General features: G+C 35.6%; 1 protein-coding gene across 10 annotated transcripts in view; it reads right to left on the bottom strand.

Moving 5' to 3' along the window:
* LOC120863714 (nuclear factor 1 B-type) overlaps window positions 1-19,516 on the bottom strand; it is a 257,146-nt gene that overhangs the window by 59,607 nt on the left and 178,023 nt on the right. For all 10 annotated transcript variants that reach the window (XM_040240261.1, XM_040240310.1, XM_040240232.1 and 7 more), the window contains exons 4-6: window positions 13,589-13,657; window positions 7,719-7,839; window positions 4,558-4,676 (exon numbers count right to left, since the gene is read on the bottom strand). In XM_040240261.1, the coding sequence (XP_040096195.1) occupies window positions 4,558-4,676; window positions 7,719-7,839; window positions 13,589-13,657 (309 nt within the window). The remainder of the gene's footprint in view (window positions 1-4,557; window positions 4,677-7,718; window positions 7,840-13,588; window positions 13,658-19,516) is intronic.

Raw genomic sequence — 19,516 nt, 5'->3', positions numbered from 1 at the left:
ACTCCTAAAGACTGACTGTTTGAGAGTCCAGTATAAATTTTTAAACTGCTCTTAAAATTGTGATTACATACCAATATACCTCTAAGTAGTGCTAGTTTTTGCTAATATACCAATTTATTGATTTTTGTTTAAGATTTATTTCTCATAATGCTCAAAAGTAAGATGGTCATGCAGACAGCTTCTTCATAATCTGATTTACATTATTCTCTGTGAAGCATATTTTTCATAAATAATAAAAATAAATAAAATAAATAATAAAAAATTATTTATCTGCTTCTGCCATTCTAATAATCACTGATTCATCTAAGCCTGAATATAAAACTCCTAAAACACTATTTAATAGACATTTAGTGATATAGTAAAAGTATTTGTAATATACAGCTGGGCTTTATAAATGGAAAATTTAACAGCTTCTCAGTCTGATAAGTATTCGAACAACTAGTAATCTTAGGTAAAATTTTAATCTGTTAAATTTCTGGCCTTGAAAATACTACAAGCTTGAGTCCCAAGAAAGCAACTTAAATTAGAGGAAAAACTCAGACCTGTCTCTATTTTTCCTATTACATCATAAGTTACAAAGGACTAGTTTAATGATTTCAAGGGAATTATATCAACAAGGAATTTAGTCTATGAGTTGGCTCAGGTGGAAGAAATTTCAGGTAGACAAGTTCTCGGATGGAATATACTGTGAGGTTAACTATTAGAATAATAAAAGAAACTTTCAACAAGCAAATTCATAAGCTGACCGGGTTCAATTAATTTAACTATTAAAATCTAAAATGATGGAAAGCAGTATCCAAGAAACTAATTTGTTAATAGTGGTAAAAGCAGTCACACAGTTTTAGACTAGGAAATTCAAAACAGAGACCAAGCAAGAAAAAAATATTCTAGAATCTAGGAAAACAATGCAATAGCAGCTGTACGTCCCTTTATTACTGCCCCAGTTTTCTTTTTTCTTCCTTTATATATAAAAGAATACAAAACTAAAACATAAATATTATATAATACAGATGCTAGCAAATTTAATTTCTGCACTATTTCTCCAAAGAAAATTAAGCAAATTATAAAGATTCCTACAAAATATTTAATACTATTAAGCACTGTTCAGTTTTAAAATGTTCTATATTCTACAAAACTAAAAATTACAATGATTTTATGAAATATAACTTTTTTGCATTCTAGAAGACAAAAAATATAACTATGTAATATGCTAAAATAAAAACACTTTTTTCATTAAATTTTTAAAATTATAGGACCATTTTTCATTGCATGAATTTAGATCTTATAAAGTTTTGCCGAATTTTTTAAAATGAAATGAAGATAATCATTTAGTTACACTATATCCTTTATTTTTATCTACTTGGAATAAATCTGAAAGGGTTAGGTTCGTGGTTCAGATTATAAGGAAAGGTGGAATGACACATACTGTCCATAATTTTACTATCTTTCACATAGTTCACTCGGTTTTAAGGACTACGGCAAGTGTAGATTTTAGTGCAAAACTGACATGAACAGAATAAGGCAGATGCAGGAAATAATTCACAGTAAATTTTAAACATTTCTGCCAATTATAAACACAAGTATATTTTAAGCGACCAGTAAGTAGTCACTGAATACCAATTAGTGCAGGGGTTTTTAGACATGTACTAAAGCCATTACAATATCAAGTGGTACTCAATGTGCCCTTTAGAATACTCCCTTCAAGACGACAGGCAACTGTGACTAAAGAACTTGTGAAGATGGACAAGAACAACCATGAGGCATTTTATTTTGCAAATCTGAAGAAAGCAATTTTCACCGAACAAAAGGACTGCATTTGGTTTAGGAAATTTATAAAGATAGTACTGTCTTGCCCTCATGTTTTCATTATAGTTGAAGTCTTCTTCCCACAGTGGCTTATTGTGCACATTACAAAATCTTCAGGGTCTCAGAATTAGTGACACACATTTTTTTAAGCACGTGTGAAAATGAATCATTCTTCCTTACTCTTAATATAATATGCCTTTATAGACTTCTCCAATAATTCTAGTCATCTTGATAAAAGAAAATCACCAAGACAATACAATGATTTTACAAAGAGAAAGAATGACAGTTTCTCTTCTACTTTTCAAAAATGTTTTACAATATGATTTGAAATTGGCTTTATTCAACAGGCTGAAAGAGGAATCAACTCTTACAGGGTGACACTCTCTATAATAAAGAACACCTACACTTCTGCACAACACATCTATTGCCACACATTCACAACGTTATTGTTATTACCATTAAAATCTTTTCCAGAACAATTTTCTGATGAGGAAAATATGGCTTTGTTTAGAAAAAGCTGACAACGTCAGTAAAACAAGCAATAAAATATAAAGGGTTGAGGGTTTTGCTTTTCTTCTTACTTCTGCAAGTCTGATGAAGGCCCTGTTATTTCTGGCCTTTGCTAATGAGACTGGTGTTTCGCCTATCAGTGGTTCATGTAGCCAGCAAATATTTATTTGCCTCTGCTGAGCCCCAAGTGTTGAACATGGTTCCTAGGCTCTCAATACACAGTAGCCAAAACAGATAAAGTCTCTGTCCTCACAATGCAGACAGACTCAGACAATTGATCCCATAAGCAAATACGGAACGGCATACTACGTGTACAGAGAGGGAACAATACCAGGTGTCAAGAGGTTTCAAAATGAAATCCCTCAATTTAGGCTGGGACATGAAAAATGACCAAGAATTTGCCAGGTGAAGAGTCAGAAGAGGAGTGTTCCAGAGGGCATGGCTTATATGAAGGTCTTGGGTGTTACACTTCCAAATCTAAACAAAGCAGCCGGCTCAAGCACAAGAAGGAAGCAGACAGCCCCTGCTGAGACTGGAGCAGTGGTCAGAGGCCAGAGGACCAGAAAGACCTGTGAATCGTGTGAGGGAATCCTGACTCTCTCCGAGGAGAAGCAGGATGTAACTGAAGCAGGGGAGTGATATGACGTTATGTTTTAAAAGATGGTTCTGTCTACAAAATAGATTGGGGAGGTAGGGTAGGATCTCAGAGCCCAAACTCTTCAGCTGGTTTTCAAATCCTTTCTTAAAATGACCTCCCATTATTTCCACTCACACAAACAGCCGCCAGCCACAGGGCACACACACGGCCGTTGGGAAACTTACTTCCCCACCTCAGTGCTTGACTCTGCTATTGTCTTCATCCACCCTGCCCCCTGCTTTACAGGTTAAAATCTCAACATGCTAAAGGAGACCCACCGGACTCCACCTGACTCAATGTCAATTCCTCCATGAAGACTATTTCACCATTCTTTAAATCCTATGGCACTCTAGAAAAACATGGAGCAGCAGAAAGGGAATCCTGAATTTTGGCTTTAACTGCTAAGCTTCAGGGCTATTTGGTTTCCTGAGATTACTGGACATGTAACTCCTCAACCCTCAGATACACTCGCCCAAGTTATGGACTGAAAGCCACTGATAATGAGCTTTTTTTTTTTTTTACACTTTTAATTAAATGGAGAATTTTAAAGACAACTTTCAAATACACTTTGTTCTGCTCTATAAGTCATTTTTGCACACATACCAACAAAGATTGTTAGCTAATCTTTGTTTCCATGTTTAATAATCTCTCTCTAACCGTGGCAAAAAGGCATGAGTATATCTGATGAAATATATTTAACCCAGTAGACTTTAAGAAAGAAAAAGGGCAAAGTGTGAATTTAAGGAGTCAAAGAATGCCTATTTTGAAATTTATATTTTTTCCTAGAGCTGCCCTAGAGTTAGGTTATAGTTTCATCTAGAAGAAATAACTAGATTGACTCAGACACCAAGTGTCTAACATCACACTTTTATTTATTGTTCACATTGTACCTACTTCCAAAAGAAAGCATGGTTTCTTTTAAATAAGAACTTTCAGTAACTGGCACCTGAGAACCGCTTAAAGTTTGGCTCCACCTTAAAATTCCCCATTAAGAGGAACAAACAGATCTGACTGAATTAGAATTTATGCTCCTGCTATAATCCAACCAACTATGGCCAGACCATCATCAGTCACACACATACTGAGGTTTCTAAAAGATTATTCTGTCTAAAAAAAAAAAAAGTTCAATTTTAATAAACACATAAATATATGGGAATTTTGTAACTTCAATAACATTTGATCAGTTGCTGCTGCTGCCAAGTCGCTTCAGTCGTGTCCGACTCTGTGCAACCCCGTAGACGGCAGCCCACCAGGCTCCCCCGTCCCTGGGATTCTCCAGGTAAGAACACTGAAGTGGGTCGCCATTTCCTTCTCCAATGCATGAAAGAGAAAGCTCAGTCGTGTCTGACTCTTCGTGACCCCATGGACTACAGCCTACCAGACTCCTCCGTCCATGGGAGTTTCCAAGCAAGAGTACTGGAGTGGGTTGCCATTGCCTTCTCCGATTTGATCAGTACATGACCTTAAAAATAACTGTACTGCAATCATTTCAGGAAGAAAAATAATCCATGTTGATTCAATTATGAAATATTGACTAAATGAAACTTATGGAAGGAGCTGACATTTTCCTCCACTGTCCCTAGAGGCAACTCCTTATCACTCACCTTGATCTCTTTCGTGCCATGTTCGACTTCCAGCAGCTGGTGAATTCGGAGAGGGATAAAAGTCTCCTGTAGGACTTGGTTCCATATTTTCATCTATGGATATAGTTTTGGGTCTTTTGCTGTTAAAATATGACAACAGTTAATGTTAATGGGAATTCTAGGAAGATGTGTAGCACCTGAAAGTTTATAATCTAAGAATCTTCTTGCTGGAGAAATTTCCACAAACACAAGTAATAATATCCCAGAAATAACGGTGAGTATTCAAGACATCAACAGGAGTAGCAAACATTTCCAGCTTTTTGTATCATTTATTGTAACAGAGTAGAATTATATTTGTGTAATGAATAGGATGTCTCTTACATTTATTTACCTTTTGAAATATATTTCCAGTAGTAAAGTACTATTTTTGGTAGTTAAAAAGTGAATTCTTAATGTGATATGTATACTAACTTAAAAACTGTTAAGATTGCACATAACTCATAATTATCAATATTAATAACGTTCATTTGTACAGCACTTGCCATTAACAATGTAATCCTTTCATATGAATTCACAGATAAGTAAGGTCCATAACCTTTCTAAACTCAATTTAATTATCTGTAAAATGGAAACAATAAAACATTGCTCAAAGGGGAATTGTAGGGAGGATTAAATGAGTTATTAAATAAACAGCTCATACATTTAGTGGCTAGCACTTATTAAATAGTAATTATTAGTAACCCTATAATTAATAATATTAAAAATTTATAGTATTTCACTGATTATAAACTGTTTCATATATTCTTATTTACCTTTCCCTAAAAAAAAAAATACACTTGTTGATCTTTTACTCTTAAGGTCAACCATGAAAATTGTCATTGCGAAATTCAAACCCAATGGTATAATTCCAAAATAATATATTTTAATAAAGAAAACATGGTTTTATCACAATAACTAAGAAAAATGAATATTTAGAGCCATGATTAAAAAGCTATTCTATGCCACATGCAATATTGCTTAATATATGCCTTCATATCTCTCCACCAATATTCTATTAAACAGTTATGAATATGAAAATGGATATTTTTTCCTTAAATTAAAAAAAAATTCTTATTCACATCCATGCAGGTAAAAACTAAAAAAAGGAAATCTTCTTAATAAACTTGAGGTAGTGATAAAATCCCATGGACAGAGGAGCCTGGTAGGCTGCAGTCCATGAGGTCGCTAAAAGTCAGACACAACTGAGTGACTTCATTTTCACTTTGCACTTTCATGCACTGGAGAAGGAAATGGCAACCCACTCCAGTGTTCTCGCCTGGAGAATCCCAGGGACGGAGAAGCCTGTTGGGCTGCCGTCTATGGGGTCGTACAGAGTTGGACACGACTAAAGCGACTTAGCAGCAGCAGCAGCAGTGATAAAAAAACCTAATGTCATAGGATTTCAGAGTTGTAACTGACTTAGAAGCCACACACATAATCCAATCCTCCACTTTATTACAAGTAGGGAGACAAATTTGAAGAAAATCAATTGTCCAGAGCATGTTAATTGTAGCAGCCTGACTTCCTAGACTGTACTCTTTCAAAATCCTTGAAACCTGTGCATGTCTGAGTATACTCATAGATACATTTGTGATTAAGATTTAACTCACAACTCCCAAACAATTAACATTATGTAGAAGATGGCAATTTCTATTAGTGTTAATTCACAGTGAGAATAAATAGTAGATATTTAGTTTCTTTCTAGGGTATCCAAAATTACAATGTATTTTTAAACCCCTCCTTCAATCTTAACTCTTTCATCTGTGAATCAACAGTAAATATAGGAACACTTGAAATGAGGGAGAAAAGATTTTCATAAGGAAATAAAAGATAAATGTTTTTTAAAACTTTTTTATTCTAAATGACATAGTATTATATTTAATACTGAATGATCATGAGGAAACAGCTGGGTGGACAAGATACTGATCCATCATATAAAATAAAAATATTACTATTCACATTTTAAACTTAGAAAAATCAAAGCATTTTAAACAAATTACCATATCACAGACAATTTTAATAATAAACCTAATACTTGCTATGAAATCTTACTATAGGAAAACACAGTTTGACCATAAATGACACACAATTAAATTAGCTAATAAATGTACAAATGTGCACCGCCCCATAATTAATCCAAATGCAATTAATTTTTGTTACTGAGACTAGCATAGGAAAATGGTTATCCAGATTCTTTATTTTTTAAAGTTGATATTATAAAATACATGTGTTGCTCTGGAATTCACGTAGGATCTTTTATCTGATCATGGGTATTTTTAGTGCTCTGAAGGTGAGATTGGTCTTTCTGTATTAAAGATTCAACCTCTAAAAAACCCAATAAAACTACAATATCTGTTTATCTTGCCTTCTCATTCACTCAGCCCTTTTCTATCATTCTACAATAAAGGAACTTATCATGAAATTCTAATGCACAATAACTTTCCAAGCTAATTTTCCCTCATTTAAATAGAAGATTTCCTTTTAAACTCCTGAAGGTTACAATTAGAAGGTCAAGAGAGAAAAATGAGAATGTCAGCAGAGAACTAAAAGACAAAGTCACCTCACTGTAGCTCTTTCCCAACTGGTTCAGCCAAATCTCAGAGCAGGTAATACTTTCACTGCTAACTAAAAGTTAACTAAATTATTCAAAGAGCATCAACTAATTGAAGAACTTGGCAAACCTGTGGCCTAGAATAAGGCCTTTTAAAGTTAAATAAATGATACATTTTATTTTTCACTTCATTATCCCCAGTTTGGACATGGTATTAGGATAAAAGTTGGGTGGATCAATCCTAAACCAGGGCAACATCATTTTTAAGGTCACCAAAATAATTATATGACTTGTGAAATTACAACACTTCATAGAAGATAAAAATCATATTAATACATTTTCATAGTTCCCTTGTCTCCCCACCCCCAAAATGATTGTTTAAAATGCTCTGAACAACAATTACACTTAACTTTCAAATTTCAAAATAAGTTTAACCAAGAAAGATTAAAACTCTGTGAAAAATCAACAAAAAATCTTGAACTGTTTGTTTTATTTCCCTGCTGTTTACCGGCAAATGCATCTGTGTGCATGTCTCCCTACCTACCTATTTGCATACCAGACTGAGAAGAAAAGCAGTTCCTCTCTCAGTTACCTGCTTGGTGGAGAAGACAAAGACCTCTGAAGATTGACCCCCGAGTTCATGTCATGATAGTATGGTTGGCTTGGGATTTCTCCAATTGGAAAGTTGACTCCAGTTCCCTGGGTTATGGGCGCTGAGGAACAAGACAACAAAAAGAGCATTGGGAATGGCATTTAGTACTGTCTTCTCTATTCAGGTATAATCTCATATTTTCCATGCCTCTGGGCAAGGATGAGAGGAATTCTCTTTACCTTAAGACTCTAGTATCAACTGTCCACTGGTTAAGACTTGAGAGCATCCTCACTATGCCAGTGTTCAAGTGTGGAAACTCAAGGCACTAGGACGGTCATTGCTGGTTATCCCTTCCTCTACTCACACTGCCCAAGCTTCTTCATTCAGTCCTTACTGTTAGCCGTCACTACATCTGCCATCCCACTAGTCTATGGATGCGCCACAGGGAACACACATGCTGATTATTGCTCAGGACAAAGCAAGGCCCTTTGTACTAACTCAGCTCTTAAAAATCAAATTATTGTTAAATAAATCAAATTAAAATATTTCCATAAAAAGATTATTTTATAATAATAATAACATTAATATTAAAGTACATTAGATATCATATTTATAATTATTTGATATAAAAATAATTATTGTATTAGGCAAGTATATAAGTAAATCAACAAATATGAAATAAAAGTCAAGATTTCTTTTTCCAAAATACATATTCGGTTTCATATATGAATGGGAAGTACAGTTTTACTCTATGTCTTGTTTTTTAAAAAGTTTATATGCCCAACTTCATAAGTCATTTAAAATATACTCTAGGAGTTTTATACTTTAAGGTATAAATCAAGAAGTCTTTTTAGTTTGCTGATATATTGTGAACTGAGATTTTTGATGTAAGCATTGGTTGTCATATCATGGATTACAGCTTTCTAAATTTTTAAAATTGGTTTCTAAACTTCTTGAATAAATCTTTCAGGCAGCACATTCTGTTAGAATGAGGAGAGTACTGGGAAATAGACAGACAATATTTTAACTCCCTCTGCCATTTATGTGCTATAAACCTCAGTTTCCTGAACTGTAAAATGAGAATTATAATAAGCTATCAAATATGACTATTTTGAGGATGAAATGAGGTAAGGAGTGATAAAAGTCTATCATGATGCCTAGTGGATAACAGATATTCAACATGTGTGAGTTCCCTTTTCTTACTTTCTCCCCCAAAACTCTTCCCTGGCAACCTACAGTGGTTAGCAAAGATGAAACGGTCCAAAAACCTATGAATAGCAGTAAATAGGTGCAAATGAATCTATCCACTGAAGGTCTGTGCATTCAACAAGTTATTGTATCCATTATTGACAGGTGCCGAAAGGGACACAAAACTGTCTGAGATATAAGATAGTTCCTGTCCTTAATAAGACACATTGGGCAACAAGTTGGATAAACAAAATAGTCATGAAAAGCACGGAAATACAAGCATAATGCAGATTATAGTGAAACTTCCAAAAGAATGACATGATCAACAAATGCTATAGGATTTCAAGGGAAGAAGAATCCAATATAAGCTTGAATGGTCCAAGAAATCTGCAGAAAGCCACAGCTGGCCCAGGGCTCTAGAGGATGAGGGGGGTACTAAAGGGAAGTTACTCTAAATAGCAGTTGTTACAAGAGCAAGGTCATGGGCAGAGATGACATGCGGGGTGGAGATCAGCCAGGTTGGAGTCAAAGACAATGATTAAGAATAAATTCTATTTTTTCACCTGTTTTCACCAGGCCTTCAAGATCATCAATGAGGGAAAGTCTATTCTAGCCCAAGGCAACTCTAGAGCCTCTGAGATTCACACTACAACAGAGAGTCCACTTTATCTTCCCCTTTCTCCAAATTAACCTCATGTTAAGTATAAAATTCCAAAGGGACCACTGATTTTCAAGGAATTTTTCTCATGTAGAATTTTTAATAGATATCTGAAATGTGTTCACTATCAGTTGAATTGTATTTCAATATCAGACAGGCCAAGACTAACAAAGTATCTTTTTAGAAAATGTGATTAGAAAGTACGCGCTTTATTGCAGAGAAATAATCAAGGAATATACAATGGATATAGCTCTATTAAAAATTAAGTCAAAATAAGTTAATACACACAAGATTAGTCTCAGCTCTAAAGATCTGCAGTTTCTGCCTGCTGTTAGGTTGTTCATATTACATAATATGATTTAGCTTCATTTTATATAAACATGCTAGTTTTCAATGTATAACTATGCCTAATGGCTTCAGTTCTTTGGACAGTTAAAATGTAGTTGCTTGTTGTGGCTTGAGGTACACCAGAGGTTAAAAAAAATGCAAGGTAAGAAATCCCACAATAACCACATGCTTTAAAGTTTATTATTAGAACCATGTTCTACGTGACATTGGAAAGCAGAGTAGCGCTGGAAGGAGGCATTTGAGGGGCTCAGTGAAAGTAAAACAATCTGTTTGGCTTTCGACGGTAATAATGGATACAATTCAAAGAACTGAGTTACCAACAGGAAACTTACATGTTATATCTTATATCAATTAGCTGCAATTTATTAAGCTCATGCAATATTTAGACAAAGATTTGTAGTTACTATTTAATAAACATATGGCATGACAGTCAACACAGATTGCTTGACCATAAGCATACTAGGTATAATTTATAGGAAAATGACAATTACAGATCTTTGGAAATATTGTTTTTTTTTCTAAATTTTGTACCAGAAGGATTATTTCAAAATATCAAGGAAGCAACACAAATAATTTATTTACAAATATTGTATGATCTCACTTATATGTGGAATCTAAACAAAAAACAAGCTCATAGAAAAGTTTACTAGAAGTGGGTATTAGTGGGGAGGGAGAATTGGAGGAAGTCAGCAAAATGTAAAAACTTCTAGTTATAAAATAAATAGATGCTGGGGATGTAATGTACAAAACAATGACTATAGCTAATGTAGCATATATATATATATATATATAAAGCAGTTAAGAGAGTAGATCCTAAGAGTTCTCATCACAAGGAAATACCATTTTCTCTTTCTCTCTCTTTTTGACAGCTGCATGACTGCATGAGATGATAGACATTAACTAAACTTACTATGGTATTTCACAGTGTATGTCAGTCAAGTCATTATGCTATATACCTTAAAATTATATAGTGCTACATGTCAACTAAGTCTCATTAAAACTGGGGCAGGGGTGTGAGGACAAGACGGAGAGTGAAGCTTTAGTCATGGCTTAAGAAAAAACAAAAGCATTTTGTATACAGATTTACACACAAGCAATGTAAAATTTAGTGTAGATTTTGACACTAAATGGGAGATTACAGAAATTAAAGTTGATTAATAATGAACACGGCCAAATTCTAAAACAGCACATGCACAAAATTTATCTAATGACAAAGTGTATAAGAACAGCAAGTCCCGGCCTATTTAAAAGCCTCAGGAAAAACTTCTATCAGATGCAAAGATCATTGTTAGCACCTCTCCCAGAGAGCAGCAAGGGGCCTTAAGGCTGCAAATCATGTTTAAGAGGCTGCCAATACCCTCTTAGAAACCAAGCTCAGAAGAACCTCAGATTCTAAGGGTTAGAGGGCAACCCTTAATCTCTCTTATTGTTCTCCTCACTCCAAAAGCGGATCCTAAATCAACTTTTAAGATGGAGATAATATCGTTCACCAGAAAGATCACTATCCTAAAATTGAACAGCTTCATTAGCTAAAGTCAACATTCACATTAGAGGGTCATACCAGAGTAAAACCCCACAGGACAGAAACCATTAACATATCGTAAACCCTCAAGAAGTCAGAATTTGTGATGTACAGCAAAAGGGTTGTGCTGAAGTTGATGTTTACTTAGCAAACCCTATTTCATAAACAATGCAGTTCAATTGTATAAATAAGGTTATAATGTAGATATATTAAACACTTAGGAGAATAACTTCTCAAGCATTTCAGAGACACCTATTTACATATGGGATAGAAAATGTTTGCTGAATTAATTAGCTAATGAATGAATATAGATAATTAACATACTAATTACAAATCAGTAATGTTTGTTATAACAGATAACTTAAAAATCTCTAAGAGAGGAGAGTGTGATTTAAGAAAGAATGAATGATGTATGTTAAATTTACCTCACTTCTGAACTGTTACAGAAATATATTTTTTAAGTTTCAAATTCAGATTTCTCACAGTATCAGTCTGGGTTTTTATAAGTTTTTATATGGCTCTCCCATAACATCTAACATAATGTTGCCTCTAATGAGGAACTAATAATATTTTCTGACAGATAACACTATTATCCTTATAAGAAGGATAGAAATATAAAACAGAAAATTACAAATTTAAACAAATTATTTCATAAAGTCTCACAACTGTAGCAGCATAGCCTCTCTGCTAAAGAGAAACACACACACACACACAACCACCCACCTTCAAATACTCCCTTTCTTACACAAGTGGTAGTAAGTCACTCAGGCACGTTCCTTTACAAATTAAATATAAACATAAAAAGTTCAAATACCGCAGTCTTAGCACAACACATATTGATCAGGAAAAACACAGAAGTCTCATGGCCTTGGTCAGTGAAATAGACCACCAAAATCCTCTTGCCTAGCAAACATGAATCCAATAGATACAGGGATACAGGATATGAAGTTCTGGTCACTTATACTACTCCTTTGTCAACAGACGAAGGCAGAAGTATTTGGGGCGTAATATTTATCCACTGCAGAATTATGTCAGAAAGAATGCTACTAAAGTCTCAAATGTTTCTTTACAGAACTCTCTGAAATACAGGCTAGGTGCACTAGTCACTTCAGAAATCTGTATTTGAGAAACTACAGTTCCAAAGACAAAGTCACCGATGGCATTGGAGACTACTTCACTGAATGCCATGCTAAAGTACTACCTATACTTAGCCTCAGTAACTCATTTTTTTGTTGTTGTTCTTTTTGAATCATCATAATTCTTGTTCATGACCTCTGAATTTGACCCAAGTGAAAAACACAGCTGAAACAGGGACCAGAGTGGCCCTACATCGTCTGAATAAACCATTTCAAACTGTGACACACCCTATCAAAATGCCAGGTGAAAATACAGCCATCAAAGGTACATACATAAGCTAAACCAAAGAAGAGAGCAAGTAGAAATGAGTCACTCCCTTCAGCATAATCAATGAGATGAAAACTGCCTCTTACATATATCTGCAGACACCATCATAATAACTAAAAGAGGTGATCAAGAAAACTTCCTCCTTGCTTAGTTAGCTAGCTGACCAGGTAAACTTAATCGAGAAAATTCTCCTCCGGCTGCCAAGAATGGTGTCTCAGGTGAGGTGGCCAGTGAAAACAATTTGGCATTGTTTTGGATAACAATGCTTTCTATCTATATCCAACTACAATCTGCAAAGTTAATTTCTGCATCCCTCTACACTCTGCCTGTTAGCGTGTATATCCTGTACATCTCCAAGTCCCCACCAAAATGTTAGCAAAATGAAAAAGCACTTATCTACAGGAAACTTATGTGGGTTATCATAACAACACTGAGTACATTTAATTAATCACACTTCCTTTGATATAAATGACCATCTATGGTCACAGAGTGAACAGTGAATTAAATGAATACCAACAACACAGCAAGCAGAACAAACTCCAAATTATTTTTGTACTACAAAAAGTACTGATTTAAATGCAAATATTTCAGAAAGCCAGACAAATTCACTTGTGAAATCAAAAAGTTAGAGATTTTAGAAGCTCAAATTCTCCTAATACATAGTTCCCTTCATACTGTATTTCACTTTCAAAATATAAAACATTTTAAGTCATACTGTATAATTAAATAATAAGAAAAGAGTTTACTTACTTCTGGATACCCTCACAAGTTCTGATACATTGAAGACTCCAGATTTTACAAAACTATCCTCAAGGTATCCTGAAAATAAACATCAAGAGGAAAGAGATCAACATAAGCAGGAAGCAAATAAATGATTTAACACTAGAATCCACTCAAGTGTTTCAAACCAAAGGTTCGACTAAAAACCAAGTATGCGTACAACAAAGATACGTAAAAACAAAATGCTGGTGAAATGCAAATGGGTCTTTTAAAACAAAAGTTTACAGTTTAGGAGCTAAATAATCTCTCAGAAAAAAATTTTAACTTTCCAAGTGTACAAGGCAATCGGTCTGGTTTTCTGCGCCATGGCTCATGCATAGGGAATGAAGGTTTAGGGGCCCTCGGCCAGTAGCACCTGGTAGACTAAAGTCCAACCATTTGAAAAAAAAAAAGAAAGAAAGAAAGAGGAAAACCACAACCACAATTAGCACCTTGTTGGAATTACTTCAAAGATCTCTGGAAACCACTGTTCTTTAACAAATCCTTCCCTGAGTAAAGAAGAGTGAGTTGCTGTTACCAGCCCTCCCACCTTTGTTCCCTTCCTGAATCACACAAAAGCAGAACCGGCACACAGAGCAAATACTTCACACGGACCTATTTCCGTGCACCTTTAATATACCTCACACAATTTCACTGCTTTCTCACTCTGCTGCCACTCCCTGGTACTCCATTTCAAAAACAGGATCCTTCTTCTGGCAAAGAGTGGTGAGGCCAGACCTCCAGGAATGCCTCCTGACCCTTCAGGGACCTCCACCGGTCAGGAGCCAGAGTAAGTCAAACAGGCTTTCTGGCTGGCCTAGCTCTGCCCAGGACTGGAGGTGGCACTCTCACCACCTGTCCTGTCCCCAGGTTCTAGCCAACGAGAAGAAAGTTTATCGGTGGTGAGGAGGGGAAGAACACCTCAGGTAGATGCAGTGTGGACACTCTCTGCTGCCCCAGGGAGAGAATAAGTGTGAAAATCCTCAGTATTCGAATGCTTCCAGGAAAAAACTCTAAATTCCAAGAAACAGCAATTTGATCCAATGCTGCAGAACACTTTGGGGCTGACTGAGAGATTGGATTTAGTGTAGGAAAGACAGGCACGAGTGGTTTAGCAACATGGTACACTCACGTCAAAGAGCTGGGCTTTGACTCCTGACTACACTTTGCCACCATGGCATCCTGGAATAATTAATCATAATAATTAATAATGAACTTATAGGAATTAATAATAATAATTGTCCTGGAACATTAGACTCTTTGTGCCTCAGAGTTTTCATTCATATATTAAAGATAATATCAATAAAATTAGCTACCTTACAGAGTTATGAATAAGTGAGATAAAACTATAAAATGCAGAGTAGGCACAGATTAAACATTACCAATAAATTAGGACTGGCTCATGGAGGCAACAATCACGCACACACTGAATTCCAGTCTCAAGATAACTATAAATAACCATTTAGAAACTTTTCCAGAATGAGAGTCACCACCCTACTTTTTAACCATACATAGCATGAAAAGACAGAAAATCATTTAATTAGTACATATATTTCACTGTTGGGAATAAACAGAGGAGCTCTATATGTCTGAAGGCTGTCTGAACACTGTTTTATATCCATCCATTCACCTTCTTTAGAAAAAAGAATAAAAGAATGAGAAGAAATTATGAGATCTCAGCTGGTGATAAAACTCAGGTCTCATATTAAATCATTACTTTAAAAAAGATATACATTTTCAAGAGGATAAGAACTAAATGTCCCCACTTAATGCAGCTCTATTTTAAGAAACGCCTACTTCTTGAGCAATTAATTTTATGTCAGGCTGAATTCATTTCAGTGATTACTGAGAAACTTTCAGATAGATACCACTGTACAAAGTGCTAAAAGCCACTGAGACAGAAAAGGACATCAACTCCCGCTCTGTAGCTGGAGACAAAGACAGTTCTAATTTCCTGATAGGTTATCATTATTGTTTTTGTTGTTCTAAAGTATAATAGCTTACACTGTACTTTATGTATAGTCAACATTTCACATATGACAAGTACATTAAATATAGAGACTTTACTTATCATGATGACAGCTCGTGTGCTTAACCAACCAGACAAGGTTATTCGCTCTGTAAAGGCCCACCCTCACGTCGTTCTCACATAGCTGCCTCTGATCAGAAGGCCCTCTATCCACACTCAACTCTCAGCCTTCCGTGTCCAGCTCAGCCACCACCTGCTCCATAAACTGCTTCTCCACCCTCCTCTCCCAACCCCTGCGCCAGCTAAAATTGATCTCTTTTTCTATATTCACATAGCACCGGGTTTGTACTTACTTTACATCACTTTGTACATTCAAGTTTTCCAAGATAACTGTTTTCAAGTCTTGTGTTTTTTTCTTATTTGGGGGAATGACTGGGTTTTGTTCATCTCTGTTTCTCCCCTAACAACTAACTCAGAGCCCACATATATACTAACCAGCAAACACTTGCAGAAAAAAAACTGTAAAATTCAACTTTTTGAAACATGGTCACAAATGCATACCTTAATAATTTTATAACAATGAAGATAAAGATAACTTAAGACTGAAGGATAATTTTACTGATTCTTGTTATTCCCTGGAATTTGTTTGCCTAGTTTATTTAAGTTACTGGGCAGAATGGGAAAGTGTAATGATTACAGTCAGGTTATATCTCTAACTTTGTTGTGTAACTAATGTACAACTTTAGGCATTTAGTATAAAAAAACTACCAAGGCACCAGGAGTGTTCAAACAGCTCACAAATAGTTATAAATTGACAAATGAGTGAATAAATGGTAAATATTTCCATTTATTTATATAAATTATACCACGTGTACCCTGATGCTGGGAAAGATTGAGGGCAGGAGAAGAAAGGAGTGACAGATTACGAGATGGTTGGATGGCATCACTGACTCAAGGGACATGAATTTGAGCAAACTCTGGGAGATAGGGAAGGACAGGGAAGCCCGGGGTGCTGCAATCTATGGGGTCACAAAGAGGCAGATACGACTTAGTGACTGAACAATACAGGCTAACATTTCAATATATGGATATTATCTGAAGTTCATTTCCTTATTACTCCAGAGTAGTCAGGACTCTATTTGCTTCATGCTCTAGTCATATTCATTAAGATGGAGTGATGCATGGTCCATTAGGAACCAAATCCTAAGGTAGCAAATAGCCACCACAAGGTAATTCTACCAGGAGGAAGACAGGAAGTCATTCTATCACATGGAAAAGGGAAGGCAATTCAGAACGTTGCAGGATGCTTCTCCACTCCCTATCCCCAATTCCCCAAGTTCCAAGGAATTTGGATCTACAAGGAAAACTGAAAGAGCTATTTTACTAAAACTGTGAAAGGCATTAGAAGTAGGTCCAAACTGCTTTGGCACCCACAAGCAAAATTGCAACATCATAGGTCCCACTGGGCTCCACTCCTGCATGGGGCATAGCAAGATAACAATGACACCATGACCTCATGTGGGGCAGGGACGGGGGTTGGTGGGAATCAGCCAAATGGAAGCCTGGGAGAGACACCTGAAGCAGACAGCTGCCCCCTTCATGCATGTCTGCAAGCAGCACAGCCTTTACAGTGGACAGGCATTACCTAAGATGAGGCAGCCTAAAGAAAAGAATCAGGGGATGATATGGTACTTGGACAGCTAATTGTGCTTGCTCACAAGCATACAGGAGATAGTCCTTAAGGACTCTGGCAAAATAAGTGGAGAGGATCACGCAGCGGGTCATGAGCCCTGCTATACAGTATAGAAGGTAAGACTCAGCACAATGCAGGTTCCTGCTGTTAACACAACCCCATCTGAACCTCCAGGCTGTTGGGGCCTTCTAAAAACATGGTTTGCATGTGTTATATAGACCACTGTGAATCTAGAAAAGCTGACACAAAGGCCAAAGATCTTAAAGCAATTTGGAGACATTCATTTAGCAAACTCCCTTTATCTACCAAAGGAAATATGAGCATCTCTGAGACAGAGCAGCTGCTTAATGGTTACAGAGCAATATTACACAACAGCTTATGCCAGGAAGCAAAGAACAACTTAGCATTTATGTGATGCTGTATTTACACTACATGTATGCTTTTTAAAAAATAAAATTGAGTAGGAAATAAAGACCTTTGCAAACAGAAAATTCTCAAAGGCAATATCAAATTATATTATTTTACACTTTTTATTTTTCTCTAACAAAAGCAACAATAAATCGCTACTCAGAAGTTAATATAGTGTTTAACCTCCTTTACAAACAATAACAGAGTGACACAATGGCATATCTAACTGCTAATATCTCAAATTATAATCAGCACCATTTAAATGTTAAACAACATTCACACAGAAAATCCAAAGGAAGACTGATAATGGCTCATTTTTATGGTCTACTGTGTTCTATTCTTGAAATTAAAAAAAAAAACCCACGGAAAGCAGTTATTAAATTCATGAAAGCTGTCTTTGAGTATTTGAAGGACTGTTAATGTAGATGGTGGATTAGACTTATTCTGCATAGTCCAGGAACTGTTTTTTTGGCTCAGTAAACAGATTTGTCACCCAATAAGAAAAGTCCTAGAAAGGAATGTGAAACCTTGCAAAGGTAATAATAACCAAGACACGCCAAGCTACGAAAATCTTAGAAAGCATGAGTTCATGCCAAGTTCGTAGTTATCCTCAAGTTGTTACCATTTTACAGATGAGGAAACTTGTATCCACAAACATAGGGGGTTTCCCAGTGGATATCAAGACCCCTACCCCCGCTACTGCATTTAAGAATTCTCATTATGGATAGGAAATTGGGTAAGAGTGTCTCAAAAGCCCACTGAAACACTTAGATTCCACTTTTTCTTACATGGCGGTTTTCCTGTTAGTTTCCTTGCGTTGTGCATTTGGAAAAAGAAGAGGACACTGGATATCTCACAGGCATGCTCCAGCTGTGGGATTCTTCCAATTGTTCACTCCTTCAACCGAGTGTAAAGATGCCTAAATCCTTTTGCTAATGGATGCAAAGGGCAAGAACACTGGATTATTTCATACTGACTCTTTGCTGATCTTCATAAAACTTCAGCTACAAAACCTAACAGACTGGTTATTTTCTAAGACAGGGCTCTCTTCAGTTTCCTAACTGGTCTGAACTGTCCATGGTTAAGGATGGAAACTATGATTATAAAATAGATACACTAATTATTGCAAAGACAATGATTCTCTGCACAGAGACTGAACCTCAGCCTACAGCTAAGGATAACATTTTAGTATTAGTTTAGAATGAAGTTTGTGCTTCAATATGAAATGTAAATCCCTGATGGTTATTTACATGATCTAGCAGAGAGAACTTTTCTGACTTTAACATACTCTGATAGTACTACATTAATACATTTTTTTATGTTTGTTTAGTTTTTCCTTCCAGTCCATTAAAATTTTCCTACATATATAACATATAAACATGTATTTTTATAAAACTGATATCAAATTTAAATAAATACATATCCTTACTTTTTCTAATTAACATTATATCTTTTCCTTTTAATTAAATAGCATGATTTTAATGCCTGTATCATATTATACTGCATGGCTGTATCATACTTTATTTGACCACTCTCCTATTGTTTGGCATTTTAGGTTATTTCCCATTTTAAAAAATATTATAAACAGCACTGCCATTAACATCCTTGTACACAAATCTTTGTCAGCAATTCTTGTGATTTTCTTAGGCTGGAGTTCCCAGAAGTGGAATTACTGGGTCAAAGGACATAAACTCTTTTAAAGCTCTTGGTGAAAACTGTCAAGCTACTTTCCATAAAGGTTTTTGCCAATTTATATTCCCTTGGGCAGATTGTGAGTGTTTCATGTCACCTCCCTGTTGCCAGAATTACATATTAGTCATATTAATAGGATTTGCTTTTAATTGTGGAT

This window comes from Oryx dammah, unplaced genomic scaffold (genome assembly GCF_014754425.2).
Source record: "Oryx dammah isolate SB20612 unplaced genomic scaffold, SCBI_Odam_1.1 HiC_scaffold_1, whole genome shotgun sequence".
NCBI classification, from domain to species: domain Eukaryota; kingdom Metazoa; phylum Chordata; class Mammalia; order Artiodactyla; family Bovidae; genus Oryx; species Oryx dammah.
The sequence above is the reverse complement of the archived record's forward strand: the minus strand, read 5'-3'. Positions and strand labels throughout refer to the sequence as shown.